The sequence below is a fragment of the Anomaloglossus baeobatrachus genome, chromosome 9, assembly GCF_048569485.1.
Source record: "Anomaloglossus baeobatrachus isolate aAnoBae1 chromosome 9, aAnoBae1.hap1, whole genome shotgun sequence".
In the NCBI taxonomy this organism is placed as follows: Eukaryota; Metazoa; Chordata; class Amphibia; order Anura; family Aromobatidae; genus Anomaloglossus; species Anomaloglossus baeobatrachus.
The window spans coordinates 197633662-197657219 of NC_134361.1; the positions used below are offsets into that span (position 1 = coordinate 197633662).

At 39.0% G+C, this 23558-nt stretch overlaps 1 protein-coding gene across 1 annotated transcript in view; it reads left to right on the forward strand.

Moving 5' to 3' along the window:
• Positions 1-17: 17 nt before the first annotated feature.
• The window catches only part of IRAK1 (interleukin 1 receptor associated kinase 1), a 73263-nt gene continuing 49722 nt past the window's right edge, over positions 18-23558 (forward strand). The window contains exon 1 of the mRNA XM_075322848.1: positions 18-207. Within this exon, the coding sequence (XP_075178963.1) occupies positions 96-207 (112 nt within the window). The 5' untranslated portion in view covers positions 18-95. The remainder of the gene's footprint in view (positions 208-23558) is intronic.

Below are 23558 nucleotides of genomic sequence, written 5' to 3' on the forward strand. Positions count from 1 at the left end.
TTTGGAAAGGGAAGTGCTCGGTGTTGTGGAGTTATTCATTAGCCTCATGCTCGGCTCCGGGGCTGCCCCGCTGGGTCGCTCGTCCTGTGCCCGCCATGACCAGCTCCGCCGCAGACGAGCTCTTCTTGTACAAGGTCCCGGCCTCCGTCATGTGCAGCTTCTGTGAGATCATGGACTCTCTGGACGATACCGACTGGAAAAAGTTCGGTGAGTTGTGAACACTCGGGGCAGACGGCGGCCGCATCGCTCGGGGCCCGGGACTGCATAGTCTGCTTTATAGTCTGCCTGTCCGGTGATAGCAGTATGTGCGACCATCACCGACCTCAGACCGACAACAACCTGTCACAGCGATATGTGGAAACTCGTGTTACATCAGACGACAGTAACCGGCTTTGCTTTTTAACCCTGTGTCACCCAAACCTGACAGTGATGAGCCTGTGTATGAGGAGTGCAGTGTATGTGCACGGTGTGGTGGGTTTATTCTGCACTGTTTATGTAAACGCTGTAAAACTCTATTTGAGCGCTGTATTATTCAGACAGTGCGTAGCGATCTTATTTGAACAATGTGTTATTTCCACAGTGTGGTGTGGTATTATTTCAGTACTTTATAGCGGGGTTTGTACGCTGCGTGGCGGTATTATTTGAGCGCTTCATAGTGGGGCTTAGACACTGGTGGTATTATTTGAGCACTTTATAATGGGGCTTGGACTCTGGTGGTATGGCCCTGCGTGGCGGTATTTCAGCTCTTTATAGTGGGGTTTGAATGCTGTGTGGCGGTACTATTTCTGCTCTTTATAGCGGTGCTTGGACGCTGTGTGGCGGTATTATTTCAGCTCTCTATAGCGGTGCTTAGACACTGGCGGTATTTCAGCTCTTTAGCGGGGATTGGACGCTGTGGCGGTATTATTTCAGCTCTTTATAGTGGGGCTTTGGATGCTGCGTGGCAGTATTATTTTTCCTCTTTATAGCTGGATTTGAATTCTGCGTGGCGGTATTATTTCTGCCCTTTATAGTGGGGCTTGAACCCTGCGTGGCGGTATTATTTCTGCTCTTTATAGTGGGGCTTGGACGCTGCGTGGCGGTATTGTTTCAGCTCTTTATAGTGGGGCTTGAACCCTGCGTGGCGGTATTATTTCTGCTCTTTATAGTGGGGCTTGGACGCTGCGTGGCGGTATTACACTGTGCTCAGAAATCTAATGCCATATATCAGTATTATTTCATTACTGTGAGTATTTTTGAGTACTGTAATGGGTATTCATATGAAATTTTTCTGCACTGTGTGGCAGTTTTATTTGGGCGCTGTATGACTGTATTACGGTATTTGGGAACTCTAGTTTTCAAGGGAGTTTATGGCGGTATTATTTGAGCACTGTTTGACTGCATTACTTCAATATTACACTGATTTCCAGCTCTGTGTACTGGTATTATTGGGGCTGTGTATGACAGCTTTACCTGCACTGTGGCAATTATATGGGCACATAATAACATTAGTTTTCTTAGCACTGTGTGGCAATATTATTTGAGCACTGTTTGTATTATTTGGCCATAGTAGAACGCTGTTTTTTTTCACAGCTGAAAGAGTGGTAGCTGCGCACAAGTCCTGCTGAAATTCTGTTTTCCACCACTAGAGGGAGCGCTCTGCAGATTTGACCCTGGTGATAAAATGCATGCAGTCAGCTCCTCAGCTCCCTCTAGTGGTGGCTGCGGGGAATTTTTTTATTTTTTTTTTTTACTCTAAATTTTGCAGACGTTTTGGAGTTTTGTATTAGGAAATACAACTCGAAATAAATATGACTTATGGATCTATTTGTTTTCAGACATGAGGAACGTGTATAAGCCATACATTGTAGGTGTATATAGGGGGCTTTCCTTAGTGTGAATCACTCCTTACCAGTGATTAATGGCCAGCACAGAACTTCTACAGGGAGATTCCAGTGTTTCTAACGGCAGCGGATGATTACATTATGCGGCGTGTACACCACCACGTCTCTTCCTATTTTTCTCGGCATTTCGGACATGTGGAAGTGTCACGGTTACGAAATGGGACTTTCAGCAAGTGAGGCCATGAAAGATTAAAGAATAGCCTTTGTGGAAATGCCGCAATAACCCAGCTTTCCAAAACCCCTGAATGACCATTCATTATTTTCGGAGTCAGAAGTGAATATATTAGGATGTTGCTAGTTCTGCAATTCTCAGTTTCCTGCCTTATGGCAGCAAGAGCTGTTACTGTTACAGTAAAGATGGCAGAAGGATTTTAGCAAGAAGATGGATTATATCAGGCCGAGCCTGCCACATTGTAAGGATTAGGGTGGGGGGTCCCCCTTCTATACAGCAAGGTGTAATCCGTGCCGAGCCGTCCTAATCCTCCACATCCACAGAGCACATTTCTCACATTCCTTCCTTCCCAGCCCATGTGAGGGTCCGGGTAAGGCTCAGTTCACACTCATCCAGTGTCATTGGCCGGACGCATGCACCTAGATTGCAAAAAAAACCCAAAAACTGTATTTTTATACATATGACAGACAGCGTATCCATAGACTAAAGTGGACAAGATGTAGTAAAAAACAAACAACTTTGTATAATCCAAACAATATATTATAAAAATAACAATATAAACAATAGATTTTAAAAATAACAATATAAACAATATATTATGAAAATAACAATATATTATGAAAATAACAATATAAACAATATATTATGAAAATAATATATTATGAAAATAACAATATACAACAATATATTATGAAAATAACAATATACAACAATATATTATGAAAATAACAATATATTTTGAAAATAACAATATACAACAATATATTATTAAAATAACAATATATTATGAAAATAACAATATAAACAATATAATAAGAAAATAACAATATATTATGAAAATAACAATATACAACAATATATTATGAAAATAACAATATACAACAATATATTATGAAAATAACAATATACAACAATATATTATGAAAATAACAATATACAACAATATATTATGAAAATAACAATATAAACAATATATTATGAAAATAACAATATAAACAATATATTATGAAAATAACAATATATTATGAAAACAATATACAACAATATATTTTGAAAATAACAATATATTATGAAAATAACAATATACAACAATATATTATGAAAATAACAATATACAACAATATATTATGAAAATAACAATATAAACAATATATTATGAAAATAACAATATAAACAATATATTATGAAAATAACAATATATTATGAAAATAACAATATACTCCAAACAATATATTATGAAAATAACAATATATTATGAAAATAACAATATACAACAATATATTATGAAAATAACAATATAAACAATATAATAAGAAAATAACAATATATTATGAAAATAACAATATACAACAATATATTATGAAAACAACAATATATTATGAAAATAACAATATACTCCAAACAATATATTATGAAAATAACAATATAAACAATATATTATGAAAATAACAATATAAACAATATAATATGAAACTAACAATATAATCAATATATTATGAAAACAACAATATATTATAAAAATAACAATATACTCCAAACAATATATTATGAAAATACCTTTCTTTTCATAATATATTTATTTATTATTATTATTTTATTTATTTTTTATTTTGGGTGGGGGTGGAGGCAACACATGTAAAACCAAATAAAAGTAGTTGCCCCCATATTTCTTGGTCCACAAAAAGTGTGAAAGACATATTTCTATATTATTTTCAGCATATTGTTTTTTCCTATCTGTAACATTAAAACCTAGTAGAAAAAAAAGAACTAAAACAAACCCCCAATAAAATATCTGGACGTGGACAAAGTGTAAGTCAGAATTCAGACACATAGTTGAAAGTTCTGTCTGCAGAAAGTGTGAAATCCCGCTCGGCAGTCCAGACGTCATCCTTCGCTGAAGGAGTGATTGTTTCATAAATCGATAGTACGCATGAAAATAAGCAACTTTGTAATATCATTCACTCAATTCATGGGTGACATTTGTGACGTCAGTGGAGACAGGTTTTCCCATGATGACTGTTGGTGCTTTTAAAGTTCTATGGAGGGAGCTAAAGATTCTACTGCGAGTTCTCCATAGAACTTCATGAGCACCAACTGTCATGAGCTATATTATGTATTCCAGCCTCCCAGGGCCGGTGGCTGCAGTTGGGCCCCGTCCATCTCTGCCCTTATTCACAATGATGTTATTGACACAAGGTGAGGTTTTAATATTACAATAGGGCCGTCCCGGCTGGGTGCACCTGTCATGGTGAGATGGCTTTTATGCTTTTTCATTACTCAGTGTTAACTGTGTTCTGTGAGTACTAATATATACTTACAGTTAGGTCCAGAAATATTTGGACAGTGACACAATTTTGGCGAGTTGGGCTCTGCATGCCACCACATTGGATTTGAAATGAAACCTCTACAACAGAATTCAAGTGCAGATTGTAACGTTTAATTTGAAGGTTTGAACAAAAATATCTGATAGAAATTGTAGGAATTGTACACATTTCTTTACAAACACTCCACATTTTAGGAGGTCAAAAGTAATTGGACAAATAAACCAAACCCAAACAAAATATTTTTATTTTCAATATTTTGTTGCGAATCCTTTGGAGGCAATCACTGCCTTAAGTCTGGAACCCATGGACATCACCAAACGCTGTGTTTCCTCCTTCTTAATGCTTTGCCAGGCCTTTACAGCCGCAGCCTTCAGGTCTTGCTTGTTTGTGGGTCTTTCCGTCTTAAGTCTGGATTTGAGCAAGTGAAATGCATGCTCAATTGGGTTAAGATCTGGTGATTGACTTGGCCATTGCAGAATGTTCCACTTTTTTGCACTCATGAACTCCTGGGTAGCTTTGGCTGTATGCTTGGGGTCATTGTCCATCTGTACTATGAAGCGCCGTCCGATCAACTTTGCGGCATTTGGCTGAATCTGGGCTGAAAGTATATCCCGGTACACTTCAGAATTCATCCGGCTACTCTTGTCTGCTGTTATGTCATCAATAAACACAAGTGACCCAGTGCCATTGAAAGCCATGCATGCCCATGCCATCACGTTGCCTCCACCATGTTTTACAGAGGATGTGGTGTGCCTTGGATCATGTGCCGTTCCCTTTCTTCTCCAAACTTTTTTCTTCCCATCATTCTGGTACAGGTTGATCTTGGTCTCATCTGTCCATAGAATACTTTTCCAGAACTGAGCTGGCTTCATGAGGTGTTTTTCAGCAAATTTAACTGTGGCCTGTCTATTTTTGGAATTGATGAATGGTTTGCATCTAGATGTGAACCCTTTGTATTTACTTTCATGGAGTCTTCTCTTTACTGTTGACTTAGAGACAGATACACCTACTTCACTGAGAGGGTTCTGGACTTCAGTTGATGTTGTGAACGGGTTCTTCTTCACCAAAGAAAGTATGCGGCGATCATCCACAACTGTTGTCATCCGTGGACGCCCAGGCCTTTTTGAGTTCCCAAGCTCACCAGTCAATTCCTTTTTTCTCAGAATGTACCCGACTGTTGATTTTGCTACTCCAAGCATGTCTGCTATCTCTCTGATGGATTTTTTCTTTTTTTTCAGCCTCAGGATGTTCTGCTTCACCTCAATTGAGAGTTCCTTAGACCGCATGTTGTCTGGTCACAGCAACAGCTTCCAAATGCAAAACCACACACCTGTAATCAACCCCAGACCTTTTAACTACTTCATTGATTACAGGTTAACGAGGGAGAGGCCTTCAAAGTTAATTGCAGCCCTTAGAGTCCCTTGTCCAATTACTTTTGGTCCCTTGAAAAAGAGGAGGCTATGCATTACAGAGCTATGATTCCTAAACCCTTTCTCCGATTTGGATGTGAAAACTCTCATATTGCAGCTGGGAGTGTGCACTTTCAGCCCATATTATATATAGAATTGTATTTCTGAACAGGTTTTTGTAAACAGCTAAAATAACAAAACTTGTGTCACTGTCCAAATATTTCTGGACCTAACTGTATATTATAGGGTATATACTTTTTGTTTTTTGCTTTTCTTTTGGGTTCTTTGAGCTACAAGTGCATCTCAATAAATTAGAATATCATCAAAGTTAATTCATTCCAGTAATTCAATACAAAAATGGAAACACATTTATTATATAGTCATTACACACAGAGGGATCTATTCCTATATATTATATAGTCATTACACACAGAGGGATCTATTCCTATATATTATATAGTCATTACACACAGAGGGATCTATTCCTATATATTATATAGTCATTACACACAGAGGGATCTATTCCTATATATTATATAGAGTCATTACACACAGAGGGATCTATTCCTATATATTATATAGTCATTACACACAGAGGGATCTATTCCTATATATTATATAGTCATTACACACAGAGGGATCTATTCCTATATATTATATAGTCATTACACACAGAGGGATCTATTCCTATATATTATATAGTCATTACACACAGAGGGATCTATTCCTATATATTATATAGAGTCATTACACACAGAGGGATCTATTCCTATATATTATATAGTCATTACACACAGAGGGATCTATTCCTATATATTATATAGTCATTACACACAGAGGGATCTATTCCTATATATTATATACAATCATTACACACAGAGGGATCTATTCCTATATATTATATAGTCATTACACACAGAGGGATCTATTCCTATATATTATACAGTCATTACACACAGAGGGATCTATTCCTATATATTATATAGAGTCATTACACACAGAGGGATCTATTCCTATATATTATATAGAGTCATTACACACAGAGGGATCTATTCCTATATATTATATAGTCATTACACACAGAGGGATCTATTCCTATATATTATATAGTGTCATTACACACAGAGGGATCTATTCCTATATATTATATAGTCATTACACACAGAGGGATCTATTCCTATATATTATAGAGTCATTACACACAGAGGGATCTATTCCTATATATTATATAGAGTCATTACACACAGAGGGATCTATTCCTATATATTATATAGTCATTACACACAGAGGGATCTATTCCTATATATTATATAGTCATTACACACAGAGGGATCTATTCCTATATATTATATAGAGTCATTACACACAGAGGGATCTATTCCTATATATTATATAGTCATTACACACAGAGGGATCTATTCCTATATATTATATACAATCATTACACACAGAGGGATCTATTCCTATATATTATATAGTCATTACACACAGAGGGATCTATTCCTATATATTATACAGTCATTACACACAGAGGGATCTATTCCTATATATTATATAGTCATTACACACAGAGGGATCTATTCCTATATATTATATAGAGTCATTACACACAGAGGGATCTATTCCTATATATTATATAGAATCATTACACACAGAGGGATCTATTCCTATATATTATATAGTCATTACACACAGAGGGATCTATTCCTATATATTATATAGAGTCATTACACACAGAGGGATCTATTCCTATATATTATATAGAGTCATTACACACAGAGGGATCTATTCCTATATATTATATAGTCATTACACACAGAGGGATCTATTCCTATATATTATATAGAGTCATTACACACAGAGGGATCTATTCCTATATATTATATAGAGTCATTACACACAGAGGGATCTATTCCTATATATTATATAGTCATTACACACAGAGGGATCTATTCCTATATATTATATAGTCATTACACACAGAGGGATCTATTCCTATATATTATATACAATCATTACACACAGAGGGATCTATTCCTATATATTATATAGAGTCATTACACACAGAGGGATCTATTCCTATATATTATATAGAGTCATTACACACAGAGGGATCTATTCCTATATATTATATACAATCATTACACACAGAGGGATCTATTCCTATATATTATATAGTCATTACACACAGAGGGATCTATTCCTATATATTATATAGAGTCATTACACACAGAGGGATCTATTCCTATATATTATATAGAGTCATTACACACAGAGGGATCTATTCCTATATATTATATAGAGTCATTACACACAGAGGGATCTATTCCTATATATTATATAGAATCATTACACACAGAGGGATATATTCCTATATATTATATAGTCATTACACACAGAGGGATCTATTCCTATATATTATATAGTCATTACACACAGAGGGATCTATTCCTATATATTATATAGTCATTACACACAGAGGGATCTATTCCTATATATTATATAGTCATTACACACAGAGGGATCTATTCCTATATATTATATAGAGTCATTACACACAGAGGGATCTATTCCTATATATTATATAGTCATTACACACAGAGGGATCTATTCCTATATATTATATAGTCATTACACACAGAGGGATCTATTCCTATATATTATATAGTCATTACACACAGAGGGATCTATTCCTATATATTATATAGAGTCATTACACACAGAGGGATATATTCCTATATATTATATAGTCATTACACACAGAGGGATCTATTCCTATATATTATATACAATCATTACACACAGAGGGATCTATTCCTATATATTATATAGAGTCATTACACACAGAGGGATCTATTCCTATATATTATATAGAGTCATTACACACAGAGGGATCTATTCCTATATATTATATAGTCATTACACACAGAGGGATCTATTCCTATATATTATATAGAGTCATTACACACAGAGGGATCTATTCCTATATATTATAGAGTCATTACACACAGAGGGATCTATTCCTATATATTATATAGAATCATTACACACAGAGGGATATATTCCTATATATTATATAGTCATTACACACAGAGGGATCTATTCCTATATATTATATAGAGTCATTACACACAGAGGGATCTATTCCTATATATTATATAGAATCATTACACACAGAGGGATCTATTCCTATATATTATATAGTCATTACACACAGAGGGATCTATTCCTATATATTATATAGAGTCATTACACACAGAGGGATCTATTCCTATATATTATATAGAGTCATTACACACAGAGGGATCTATTCCTATATATTATATAGTCATTACACACAGAGGGATCTATTCCTATATATTATATACAATCATTACACACAGGGATCTATTCCTATATATTATATAGTCATTACACACAGAGGGATCTATTCCTATATATTATATAGAGTCATTACACACAGAGGGATCTATTCCTATATATTATATAGAATCATTGCACACAGAGGGATATATTCCTATATATTATATAGTCATTACACACAGAGGGATCTATTCCTATATATTATATAGAGTCATTACACACAGAGGGATCTATTCCTATATATTATATAGAATCATTACACACAGAGGGATATATTCCTATATATTATATAGTCATTACACACAGAGGGATCTATTCCTATATATTATATAGAGTCATTACACACAGAGGGATCTATTCCTATATATTATATAGAGTCATTACACACAGAGGGATCTATTCCTATATATTATATAGTCATTACACACAGAGGGATCTATTCCTATATATTATATACAATCATTACACACAGAGGGATCTATTCCTATATATTATATAGAATCATTACACACAGAGGGATCTATTCCTATATATTATATAGAATCATTACACACAGAGGGATCTATTCCTATATATTATATAGAGTCATTACACACAGAGGGATCTATTCCTATATATTATATAGAGTCATTACACACAGAGGGATATATTCCTATATATTATATAGTCATTACACACAGAGGGATCTATTCCTATATATTATATAGTCATTACACACAGAGGGATCTATTCCTATATATTATATAGTCATTACACACAGAGGGATCTATTCCTATATATTATATAGAGTCATTACACACAGAGGGATCTATTCCTATATATTATATAGTCATTACACACAGAGGGATCTATTCCTATATATTATATAGTCATTACACACAGAGGGATCTATTCCTATATATTATATACAATCATTACACACAGAGGGATCTATTCCTATATATTATATAGTCATTACACACAGAGGGATCTATTCCTATATATTATACAGTCATTACACACAGAGGGATCTATTCCTATATATTATATAGAGTCATTACACACAGAGGGATCTATTCCTATATATTATATAGAGTCATTACACACAGAGGGATCTATTCCTATATATTATATAGTCATTACACACAGAGGGATCTATTCCTATATATTATATAGTGTCATTACACACAGAGGGATCTATTCCTATATATTATATAGTCATTACACACAGAGGGATCTATTCCTATATATTATAGAGTCATTACACACAGAGGGATCTATTCCTATATATTATATAGAGTCATTACACACAGAGGGATCTATTCCTATATATTATATAGTCATTACACACAGAGGGATCTATTCCTATATATTATATAGTCATTACACACAGAGGGATCTATTCCTATATATTATATAGAGTCATTACACACAGAGGGATCTATTCCTATATATTATATAGTCATTACACACAGAGGGATCTATTCCTATATATTATATACAATCATTACACACAGAGGGATCTATTCCTATATATTATATAGTCATTACACACAGAGGGATCTATTCCTATATATTATACAGTCATTACACACAGAGGGATCTATTCCTATATATTATATAGTCATTACACACAGAGGGATCTATTCCTATATATTATATAGAGTCATTACACACAGAGGGATCTATTCCTATATATTATATAGAATCATTACACACAGAGGGATCTATTCCTATATATTATATAGTCATTACACACAGAGGGATCTATTCCTATATATTATATAGAGTCATTACACACAGAGGGATCTATTCCTATATATTATATAGAGTCATTACACACAGAGGGATCTATTCCTATATATTATATAGTCATTACACACAGAGGGATCTATTCCTATATATTATATAGAGTCATTACACACAGAGGGATCTATTCCTATATATTATATAGAGTCATTACACACAGAGGGATCTATTCCTATATATTATATAGTCATTACACACAGAGGGATCTATTCCTATATATTATATAGTCATTACACACAGAGGGATCTATTCCTATATATTATATACAATCATTACACACAGAGGGATCTATTCCTATATATTATATAGAGTCATTACACACAGAGGGATCTATTCCTATATATTATATAGAGTCATTACACACAGAGGGATCTATTCCTATATATTATATACAATCATTACACACAGAGGGATCTATTCCTATATATTATATAGTCATTACACACAGAGGGATCTATTCCTATATATTATATAGAGTCATTACACACAGAGGGATCTATTCCTATATATTATATAGAGTCATTACACACAGAGGGATCTATTCCTATATATTATATAGAGTCATTACACACAGAGGGATCTATTCCTATATATTATATAGAATCATTACACACAGAGGGATATATTCCTATATATTATATAGTCATTACACACAGAGGGATCTATTCCTATATATTATATAGTCATTACACACAGAGGGATCTATTCCTATATATTATATAGTCATTACACACAGAGGGATCTATTCCTATATATTATATAGTCATTACACACAGAGGGATCTATTCCTATATATTATATAGAGTCATTACACACAGAGGGATCTATTCCTATATATTATATAGTCATTACACACAGAGGGATCTATTCCTATATATTATATAGTCATTACACACAGAGGGATCTATTCCTATATATTATATAGTCATTACACACAGAGGGATCTATTCCTATATATTATATAGAGTCATTACACACAGAGGGATATATTCCTATATATTATATAGTCATTACACACAGAGGGATCTATTCCTATATATTATATACAATCATTACACACAGAGGGATCTATTCCTATATATTATATAGAGTCATTACACACAGAGGGATCTATTCCTATATATTATATAGAGTCATTACACACAGAGGGATCTATTCCTATATATTATATAGTCATTACACACAGAGGGATCTATTCCTATATATTATATAGAGTCATTACACACAGAGGGATCTATTCCTATATATTATAGAGTCATTACACACAGAGGGATCTATTCCTATATATTATATAGAATCATTACACACAGAGGGATATATTCCTATATATTATATAGTCATTACACACAGAGGGATCTATTCCTATATATTATATAGAGTCATTACACACAGAGGGATCTATTCCTATATATTATATAGAATCATTACACACAGAGGGATCTATTCCTATATATTATATAGTCATTACACACAGAGGGATCTATTCCTATATATTATATAGAGTCATTACACACAGAGGGATCTATTCCTATATATTATATAGAGTCATTACACACAGAGGGATCTATTCCTATATATTATATAGTCATTACACACAGAGGGATCTATTCCTATATATTATATACAATCATTACACACAGGGATCTATTCCTATATATTATATAGTCATTACACACAGAGGGATCTATTCCTATATATTATATAGAGTCATTACACACAGAGGGATCTATTCCTATATATTATATAGAATCATTGCACACAGAGGGATATATTCCTATATATTATATAGTCATTACACACAGAGGGATCTATTCCTATATATTATATAGAGTCATTACACACAGAGGGATCTATTCCTATATATTATATAGAATCATTACACACAGAGGGATATATTCCTATATATTATATAGTCATTACACACAGAGGGATCTATTCCTATATATTATATAGAGTCATTACACACAGAGGGATCTATTCCTATATATTATATAGAGTCATTACACACAGAGGGATCTATTCCTATATATTATATAGTCATTACACACAGAGGGATCTATTCCTATATATTATATACAATCATTACACACAGAGGGATCTATTCCTATATATTATATAGAATCATTACACACAGAGGGATCTATTCCTATATATTATATAGAATCATTACACACAGAGGGATCTATTCCTATATATTATATAGAGTCATTACACACAGAGGGATCTATTCCTATATATTATATAGAGTCATTACACACAGAGGGATATATTCCTATATATTATATAGTCATTACACACAGAGGGATCTATTTAAATAATGATTCAGATGCACTTGTATGTTTGCAGTTTGTCTGTCTACTCAGTCAGAGCTGTTGAGCACACTGATTGGCAGCAGCGTTGTCAACGTGACATCAGCACTGCTAACAATAACAGACACCAGGAGTTGCGGCTGAGACGTAGAAATCAAAATGTACTTTACTCCCCTTTCTAATAATGGAGCTTATAGGAAAGGCAGGAGAACCTTGTAATTTTTAGTGTTTGTAGTTTTTGTTTCTCTGTTCCTGAGATACAGCCGTCTGCTTCCCTGTAGATACATAGCTTTTTAGCCAAGTGGGCGTGGTCATCATGAAAGCTGCTCTAGGAAAGAACTGTGGAATATGTACACACACACACATTTTATATATGTATATATATATGTGTGTGTACATATTCCACAGTTCTTTCCTAGAGCAGCTTTCATGATGACCACGCCCACTTGGCTAAGAAACTAGATTTATATACAGGGAAGGAGGAGGCTATATCTCTGTAACAGAGAGGCACAGGAAGAAAAGAAAAACTGCACCGGATTCAGGAGAACAGCGGCATTTATAGCTGATATTTTATGGTGAATCCTTATTTAAGGAATAGTATTCGTGGTCAGTAGGGAATGTCTTAATTTACAAGGGTGGTCCAGCTATAATGGAGGCACGCCGTGGGGAAACTGTACATAAATGTGTTTCTTGCACCCGGTTACACATGGCTGCTCTTAAATAGCGGTCACCCATACAGAATTTGAGCAGTTTTCCAGTTTGCTGAGTACGGTAATTATTTATGACTAATGGAATTAAATTGGCCTAAAATCAGGAATGAGCTCAGGAGGCAAAACTGTAACAGCGGGCGCGGGAGGGGAATCCGAAAACCAAGACTTCAACTCTCCCTCTAAAATTACAGCTGTGGGTTTTTTGTTTTTTTTTTACATGACGGCACCTCCTGATATACCGTATGTGGATAATTGGATCCAATATGAAAAATCGGACATTACACACAGAACAGTGACTGAACACTAAGGCCGAGCGTGATTTCTTTGACCATACGTACCCCGGATAAAATTACTGCATCCATTATTTTTTATAATATATATATATTATTATTCTAAATATTATAATATTATTATTCTAAATATTATATTATTATTATTATTCTAAACATTATAATATTATTATTATTATTCTAAATATTATAATATTATTATTATTATTATTCTAAATATTATTTATATATTTTTTTTATTTATTTTGCTGCATTTTTGTGCTTGTCTTTTAAAAAGCCGAAGACTATCAAAAAGGAGCCAGACATTGTACACTCCTATAACTGTCGTTGGCAGCCAATCAGAAATCAACTGTATTCCTCCCTGACACCTTTTTTTAGAATATGATTCAAGCAATTTGATTGGTTGGCATAGATGGTCAAATGTTGCACTTCTCTGTGATCAAAAGGTGCCAAAGCCCCTGAAACATGGCGCTTTGTACAGAAGTGATATTTCCTCATCCTCCAGCTTCACGGTTAATAATTCTACTTGTTTTTCCATTTACAAATCATTTACATCTAAGAGTTAAGACTTCCTGCTGGGGAGGAATTTTTATGTCTCCGGTTTATGTAAATCTTCAGAACCCGATACTGATTCAATCAGTTTTCTCCATCCACAGTCACCTGTCGCCATCATATGATGATCTCTTCTACCACAGGAAATGTGCAACAGGGACTTTTTATTTATTTCTGTAGGGATTAGTGATGAGCGGGCACTACCATGCTCGGGTGCTCAGTACTGGTAACTAGTGATGAGCGGGCACTACCATGCTCGGGTGCTCAGTACTCGTAACTAGTGATGAGCGAGCACTACCATGCTTGGGTGCTCAGTACTCGTAACTAGTGATGAGCGGGCACTACCATGCTCAGGTGCTCTGTACTCGTAACTAGTGATGAGCGAGCACTACCATGCTCGGGTGCTCAGTACTCGTAACTAGTGATGAGCGGGCACTACCATGCTCGGGTGCTCAGTACTCGTAACTAGTGATGAGCGAGCACTACCATGCTTGGGTGCTCAGTACTCGTAACTATTGATGAGCGGGCACTACCATGCTCAGGTGCTCTGTACTCGTAACTAGTGATGAGCGGGCACTACCATGCTCGGGTGCTCAGTACTCGTAACTAGTGATGAGCGGGCACTACCATGCTCGGGTGCTCTGTACGCGTAACTAGTGATGAGCGGGCACTACCATGCTCAGTACTCGTAACAAGCAGTTGGAATCCTCGGATGGGTGCGAATTAAGTACAGAGTATAGTGGAAATCAATCCAAATGCTCATTACAGAGTACCGAGCATGGTAGTGCCCGCTCATCACCAGTTACGAGTACTGAGCACCTGAGCATGGTAGTGCCCGCTCATCACCAGTTACGAGTACTGAGCACCCGAGCATGGTAGTGCCCGCTCATCACCAGTTACGAGTACTGAGCACTCGAGCATGGTAGTGCCCGCTCATCACCAGTTACGAGTACTGAGCACTCGAGCATGGTAGTGCTCCCTCATCACTAGTTACGAGTACTGAGCACCTGAGCATGGTAGTGCCCACTCATCACTAGTTACGAGTACTGAGCACCTGAGCATGGTAGTGCCCACTCATCACTAGTTACGAGTACTGAGCACCTGAGCATGGTAGTGCCCACTCATCACTAGTTACGAGTACTGAGCATGGTAGAGCCCGCTCATCACTAGTTACGAGTTCTGAGCACCTGAGCATGGTAGTGCCCGCTCATCACTAGTTATGAGTACTGAGCACCCGAGCATGGTAGTGCCCGCTCACCACTAGTTACGAGTACACTGCACCCGAGCATGGTAGTGCCCGCTCACCACTAGTTACGAGTACAGAGCACCTGAGCATGGTAGAGCCCGCTCATCACTAGTTACGAGTACAGAGCACCTGAGCATGGTAGTGTCCGCTCATCACTAGTTACCAGTACTGAGCACCTGAGCATGGTAGTGCCCACTCATCACTAGTTACGAGTACTGAGCACCTGAGCATGGTAGTGCCCACTCATCACTAGTTACGAGTACTGAGCACCTGAGCATGGTAGTGCCCACTCATCACTAGTTACGAGTACTGAGCACCCGAGCATGGTAGTGCCCACTCATCACTAGTTACAAGTACTGAGCACCCGAGCATGGTAGTGCCCGCTCATCACTAGTTACGAGTACTGAGCACCCGAGCATGGTAGTGCCCGCTCATCACTAGTTACGAGTACTGAGCACCCGAGCATGGTAGTGCCCGCTCATCACTAGTTACTAGTACTAAGCACCCGAGCATGGTAGTGCCCGCTCATCACTAGTTACGAGTACTGAGCACCCGAGCATGGTAGTGCCCGCTCATCACTAGTTACGAGTACTGAGCGCCTGAGCATGGTAGTGCCCGCTCATCACTAGTTACGAGTACTGAGCACCCGAGAATGGTAGTGCCCACTCATCACTAGTAGGGATCAAAAATGTCAGTCCTGAATTAGCCCTAATGCTGATCTCTCGGCCTCCACCCTTTGTATTGGGACAGTCCCCACCTCCGTAATATAGATTTACTTCCTTATCCTAAAGCTGCGTGACACCCACTACTCTTCTCATACGGGGTAATCCCTTCCTTTTTAAAACTATATTAATAGAGCATGATGCAGACGACACAATGAGACTTTTTTTTTTTTTTTTTTTGCAGAACTGCTTATGGCACTAATATGTATATTATATGGAAAATCCACAAGATATGCCATAAATGCATAGGAATTCCAAAAGTGGTTTTTTTTTTTTTTTTTTGTTTTTTAAGGGAAAAATTGAGAATTTGGTTTTGGCTTTTATCCAAAGTCATGCAGTAAAGGGCCATTTACACGCTGCGACATCGCTAACGCTAACGATTTATCGTCGGGGTCACGTCGTTAGTGACGCACATCCGGCGCCGTTACCGACATCGCAGCGTGTGACACCAAGGAGCGACGATCAACGATCGCAAAAGAGACGTAGCGAGGTTGTTCGTCGTTCCTGCGGCAGCACACATCTGTGTGTGACACCGCAGGAGTGACGATCATCTACTTACCTGCGTCCACCGGCAATGCGGAAGGAAGGAGGTGGGCGGGATGTTCCAGCCGCTCATCTCCGCCCCTCCTCTGCTATTGGACGGCCGTTTTGTGACGCCAAACGCACCTCCCCCTTGAAGGAGGGATTGTTCGGCAGTCACAGCGAGGTCGCAGAACAGGTATATGTGTGTGAAGCTACCGTAGCAATAATGTTCGCTACGGCCGCGATCACCACATATCGCACCATCGACGGGGGCGGGTGCTAACGCTCGCGACATCGCTAGCAATGTTGCAGCGTGTAAAGCACCCTTAAGGCTCGGTAAAGGGTCGATATTGAAGTTTAGGATTGATACTTCCAATAGGTCGCACAGAGAGGAATAGAGTTCAAGTCCTCTTCCTCTCTGAAGAGGTAATGTCATGGGTGACACAGTCCTGTGGTGTCTGGCTATAGAAGCTCACAGTGTTTGGCTGCGCAAACTGCTCCCTGACCTGCTATTATTTCTGCTTGGTTTTCACCCCTTTCCCTTTAGGACCCTGCAGAGTTCCTCAGCCTGTCATCTGCTGTGTCACTCCTTCCCTTCACTCCCTATTACTCGGGGCTGGGGATATTTCATATATCTTTATAAAGTCCTCAGTGCAAGTAGTCGGTTTGCATATGTCTGCAGAATCTTGGTAGTTGTTGCAATTTCCCTCCTGGAGTCAAAGGGAGATAAGTTGTTGTTTTCCCTTGTTTGTTATCCGTGTGTGGTGTTTTTTTTTTTTTTTTTTTTTTAGATCCTGGGGGGGTGACATAGATATAGATGACATGGCTCATTCCATCCGCTCGCTTGCTAGCTCCAAGCTCAAGGTCAGCCTACGGTCAGGCATCCTGCTCAGCACAGAACCTATCTAGGGTGGTGAGGAACCCCAGGAACCAGCAGAAGGTTTGGTCAGGGGTCACCATCTTCCCCTTCCCTAGACACAGGGTTTCCCTTCCCTTTCACTTGCTATTTCCCCCCTACCAAGCGTGAAAGGTAATTTATAGATTTAATTTCCCAGGCAAGCATTGCATGGCTTATAAGTCTCCTTACACTTCTTCTTCTTTTTTTTTTTTTTTTATATAGAGCATTCCATGCCTTTACAAAGAAAGTGTACACTGGTCCTATGCATCTGTCTTAATGGTTACAGACTACAAACAATTTCTGGGTAGACTGATCCCACTGTAACACTGCCTATATGCTGGCCTATATGGTGTACAGTTAAAGGGACGCTAATTTAAGGGCTGCATAGTGACTTATGGGCAAGTGACATCTCACAGATAATGTAATTTACTATCACTACTCGTGATGCTTATTGTACGGCTACACATTGCCCCAATCTTAATTGATGCTTGCACCAAGGAACTGAATTCCCCACTCTTGCAGTGCAGCTCGGCCTTACATTTTTGGTTTTATTTACGTAGATCCTCGTATTATTCTGCGGTCGCTGTTCATAGGTTTGATTGCTTTATATTTAGCCCACATCCTCGGCGTCTCGCTGCAAAGCCCCCATTATGCAGCTGCCATTGTCGGGGCCTCCCCTTCGTTTCTACAGCTTTCCCTGGGAACGGTGCCAAGCTCATTGCGGATATGTTTTTGCATCCTATTGTGCTGAACTCTGGGCATTGTGTCAGAGGAGAGATTAGGATGAAGCACGGCGTTCATTCCGCAAAGTCCAATTAAATACCGTTTACTGTGCATAAAGCGGAGACGAAGAGAAATGTGTAATACTGGATTAGATAGACCGGAGTAGGATCTGAAATGTGCTGAAGCGTCAGTCGCAATGGCTCACGAGTAAAGGGTTATTGTCAGTCATCAGGAGCGCACTGCTCCCCCTGCCTCCCGGCTTCCTCCTGGCTGGGGGGCCGGTGCGCTCCTGATAATGATCAGATTAGAACTGTGCTGACTCCCAATGCTTCTACAGCAGGGACACCATTTGTGTTATAGTAAAAAGCTTGTAAGCGCTGCGCGCTTTGTCTAGGAGATCGGCCACTGCTGATAGACTGTGCAGTGCTCCAGCAAACTTGGCAACAAGCAGTAAAGAACTTGAAACCTAGTTGTCAATTTGGCCAACAGCTATTATTTTAGTCTCCCCCTACACCTACACATTCATTTCTGCTGATAGTACATGTGTTGTCATTGGGGAGAGGGGAGTAATTAGCTGCCAGACACTTTTTGCCGTCACATACTTCTTTTTGTGAACAAAACAATCAGGTGTTAAGAATCGACCATGACGAATTTCATCTCCTCCAAGATTAGTCAGTGAATCGGGAGACACCCCCGTCCCCCTCCCTTAGCCCCTCATTAATGGTCAGCTGATTTGTGCCAAATTCAGCTGCTTTAGTCAACAATATTCTAAAATATAAGGGGTACTCACACAGGATAATTGATAACATATATATCAGTGGAGGTTCGACTACTGAGACCGCCACCGATTGCCAGACTGAGTAGAGTTTTGGCTGCTCATAGTCCAGTTATTGGCTATGGGACTGCTGGAAATGGCTAAAAATAGCACCAAAGGCTCCAGCCTTCTATTATCCCCATTTATGAGCCATTTCTGGCATTAGAGGGGAATTTTGATATGAGGGTAAAGCAATCGGCGGGGAGAGGAGAGTAAATTGCTGCCTGATACCTTTTGCCATCACATTCTTTTTGTGAAAACAGACCAATCAGGCGTTGAAATTCGACATGGCCAATTCTTATCTCCTCCAAGAACAGTCAGTGAATCGGGATGTCCTCTCATCCCCAACCCCTCATTAAATGGTCAGCCGATTGTTGCCAAATTCAGCTGCTTTAGTCAACAATATTCTAAAATATAAAGGTTACTTTAAAGGGATACTGTCATGGGGTCCTTCTCTGATATCACCCAATCAACAGAGCGAGAGATGAGTGAACAATCCAAAGATCCTTTATTCCAAGCAAATCAGAAGTTCCATAAAATAATCCACTACACAAAGGGTAAAATCGTCCAGTAATAGGATAAATGTCCTGGGGATGAGTCACAATCCTCCAGCAGTCCTTTTCCAGGTAAATCGGGGTTTCTCTGGGGTGCGGATAAATCTTACTCCTTCTCTTGTCCTTCTCAGCCTGACAGAATAATCCCCCAGGTAAGCAGAGAGATTGAGTGGATTCCAGGCCTTCCTCCCCTAGACCTAGGAACAGATGCACTGCAGGGGGTGATTAACCTGCAGACAGGACAATGTACACACAAGGCAACACTCCCAACATCTGAACATACACAACCCACCATCATAGTTACTCACACAGAATAGTTGATAACATCTAGATCAGTGGCTCGACTACTGAGACAGCCACCGATTGCCAAACTGAATGGAGTTTCGGCTGCGCATAGTCCAGTTATTGGCTATGGGACTGCTGGAAATGGCTAAAAACTGCACCAAAGGCTCCAGCGTTTTATTAACCCCATTTATGAGCCATTTCTAGTATTAGAGCAGATTTTTGATAAGAGGGTATAGCAATCTCTGCAAGATTATCCCATGTGTCTCAGGTGCTCATTCGTCATCTGTGCTTCTCCCCATTCCTGAAAGTGTCAGGGCCCCGTTATCAAGATCTATTAGAAGTGTTATGGTGTATCCTATCGCTATGCCCCGGATGCGAACGCCCCTTTAATTTAATTCAATGAGGAATGGGAACTAAGCTGCTGCCTGACACCTGTGAAGTATCATCCGCAGGAGGAAAGGATCAGACATATTAGTATTCAATAGGCCCATCCTTTCTCCAAAACACAAAGTAGTTGTTGGTCTGTCCGGCTTATATCGGTGGATTCGAGCTACTTGCCTATAACCATACACCCGACACCATTGAAAGAGAAGCTAAATATTGTGGATAATATCGGTTAATCATATAACTTGGGTGAAACTAAGCAGGAAGGAATTTGAGTGTTTGTTCTGGCGGAACACGTTGACTCGGTCCAAAGTGCTGACCGAGGCGTCTCAAGTCAAAGCAAATAGAGGGGAAAAACAAAGATTTGTCACTCGATGACTTGGCAGTCTCCTTACTCGATGCTTTTTGTTCACTTCCCGTCTTGTCGCTTATGTGATTTTATGATCTATTTTATTATTGTGGCTGCCGTTTCATGATCTCTAATTATTGTGATTCACAAGTGCTTCCCTGAAATAACACCCCATGAATCACCGGCATGTAGACGAAGTATTAGAGGGACTGTCCGGTGTGCCGACACCTGTAGGCCCCAGCCTGGACGGCCACACGACCACTTTCCCTCCGGTAGTCTTAGTCCTCAAGCTTTGCTGACCTCGGCATAGACTGTGAAAATGGCGGGTGGGTGATGTCGCTCATGACCACCTCTTTCTTTTGGAACCGGAAAGGGGGCAAATGGTGAATAACAATCTAAAGACTTTAGTCTTCATCCAGTGGTGTTTATTGACACGAGTACATAGACACCATGTTTTGAGGGGTTGGTGGTAGGCATTGGCTTTGGCAACCATTGTATACAGGCAAAAAAAGTAATATGGGAACACAGCCACACACTATTTTTTTTTATAAGGAAAGTTTGGAATGGGCTCTCTCCGAAAATCGCCTGAAAAAGCGCTAATAAAATGCTCAAAAGGAGGAATATACTTGTGCTTATGAAAAAACCCCACTCGTTCATATACTTTAGGCAGTGGTGTAACTACAGTCTGATGGACCCCTGTGCAAAGTTTGAGTCTGGGCCTCCCCCACCACATGTTGGTTAGATGTATGGGGCGTTGTAGCTTTCTAAATCCTATAAAGACATATGAGTTGACTCTGACGACATGGACTCTCATGGGTTAAAGTTTCTTAAAATTCAGCCAGACAGGATGATAGATTGTTTATAGACTGGGGATAAGTCCCTCTTGTTGACTCATGTAATTGTGTTGGCCACTGAAAGCCAGACGTATTGTTTCTCCAGACTCTTTAGGTACTGTCACACATAACGAGATTGCTAGCGAGATCGCAGCTGAGTCACGGTTTTGGTGACGCAGTAGCGATCCCGTTAGCGATCTCGTTATGTGTGACACCTACCAGCGATCAGGCTCCTGCTGTGAGATCTCTAGTCGTTGCAGAATGGTCCAGGCCATTTTCTTCAAAGGCGATGTCCTGCTGGGCAGGACACATCGTTGTGTTTGACACTGTGTGACAGGGTCACAGTGACTGCTGAGATCGTTATACAGGTCACTACTGCGACCTGTATTGTTCCTGCATCGCTGGTAAAATCTGACTGTGTGACATCTCACCAGCGACTAAGGGTACCGTCACACTTTAGCGACGCAGCAGCGATCCGACCAGCGATCTGACCTGGTCAGGATCGCTGCTGTGTCGCTACATGGTCGCTGGTGAGCTGTCAAACAGGCAGATCTCACCAGTGACCAGCCAGCAGCGATGTGCAAGAGACGCTGCGCTTGCACGGAGCCGGCGTCTGGAAGCTGCGGACACTGGTAACTAAGGTAAACATTGGGTATGGTTACCCGATGTTTACATTAGTTACCAGCGCACACCGCTTAACTTAGTGTGTGCAGGGAGCCGGCACTGGCAGCGTGAGAGCTGCGGAGGCTGGTAACGAAGGTAAATATCGGGTAACCACCTTGGTTACCCGATGTTTACCTTGGTTACAGCTTACCGCAGGCTGTCAGACGCCGGCTCCTGCTCCCTGCACATTCAGGATTGTTGCTCTCTCGCTGTCACACACAGCGATGTGTGCTTATCAGCGGGAGAGCAACAATAAAAAAACGAACCAGCACTGTGTGTAACGAGCAGCGATCTCACAGCAGGGGCCAGATCACTGCTCAGTGTCACACACAGCGAGATCGCTAATGAGGTCACAAAAAACGTGACTCAGCAGCGATCTTAGTAGCGATCTCGCTGCGTGTGAAGTACCCCTTACCTGCGATCCCTATCAGGTCGCATCGTTTTCGGGATCGCTGGTAAGTCGTTGTGTGTGACTGGGCCTTTTCAGTAACCATTGTAACGTAGTTGTGTATTGCTAATGTGATTACCTTAGTAGCCATTGTCGAGTCTGTGACTTGCAGACTTCATGTAGATATCCTCAGTTTTTCTGTAGACATCATTTGGATGAACATTGTCCATGCAGCTTGAGATTCATCCAATGGGAGAGGCGATCTTGTCCAACCAATCGATGAGGACACAGTGTATCTAAGTGGAAGGCTGTGGCTATAAAAGGAACTTCTTTAAGCCACCAGGTTGTTGATGGATGCTGATGGATCCAGTCTAAGC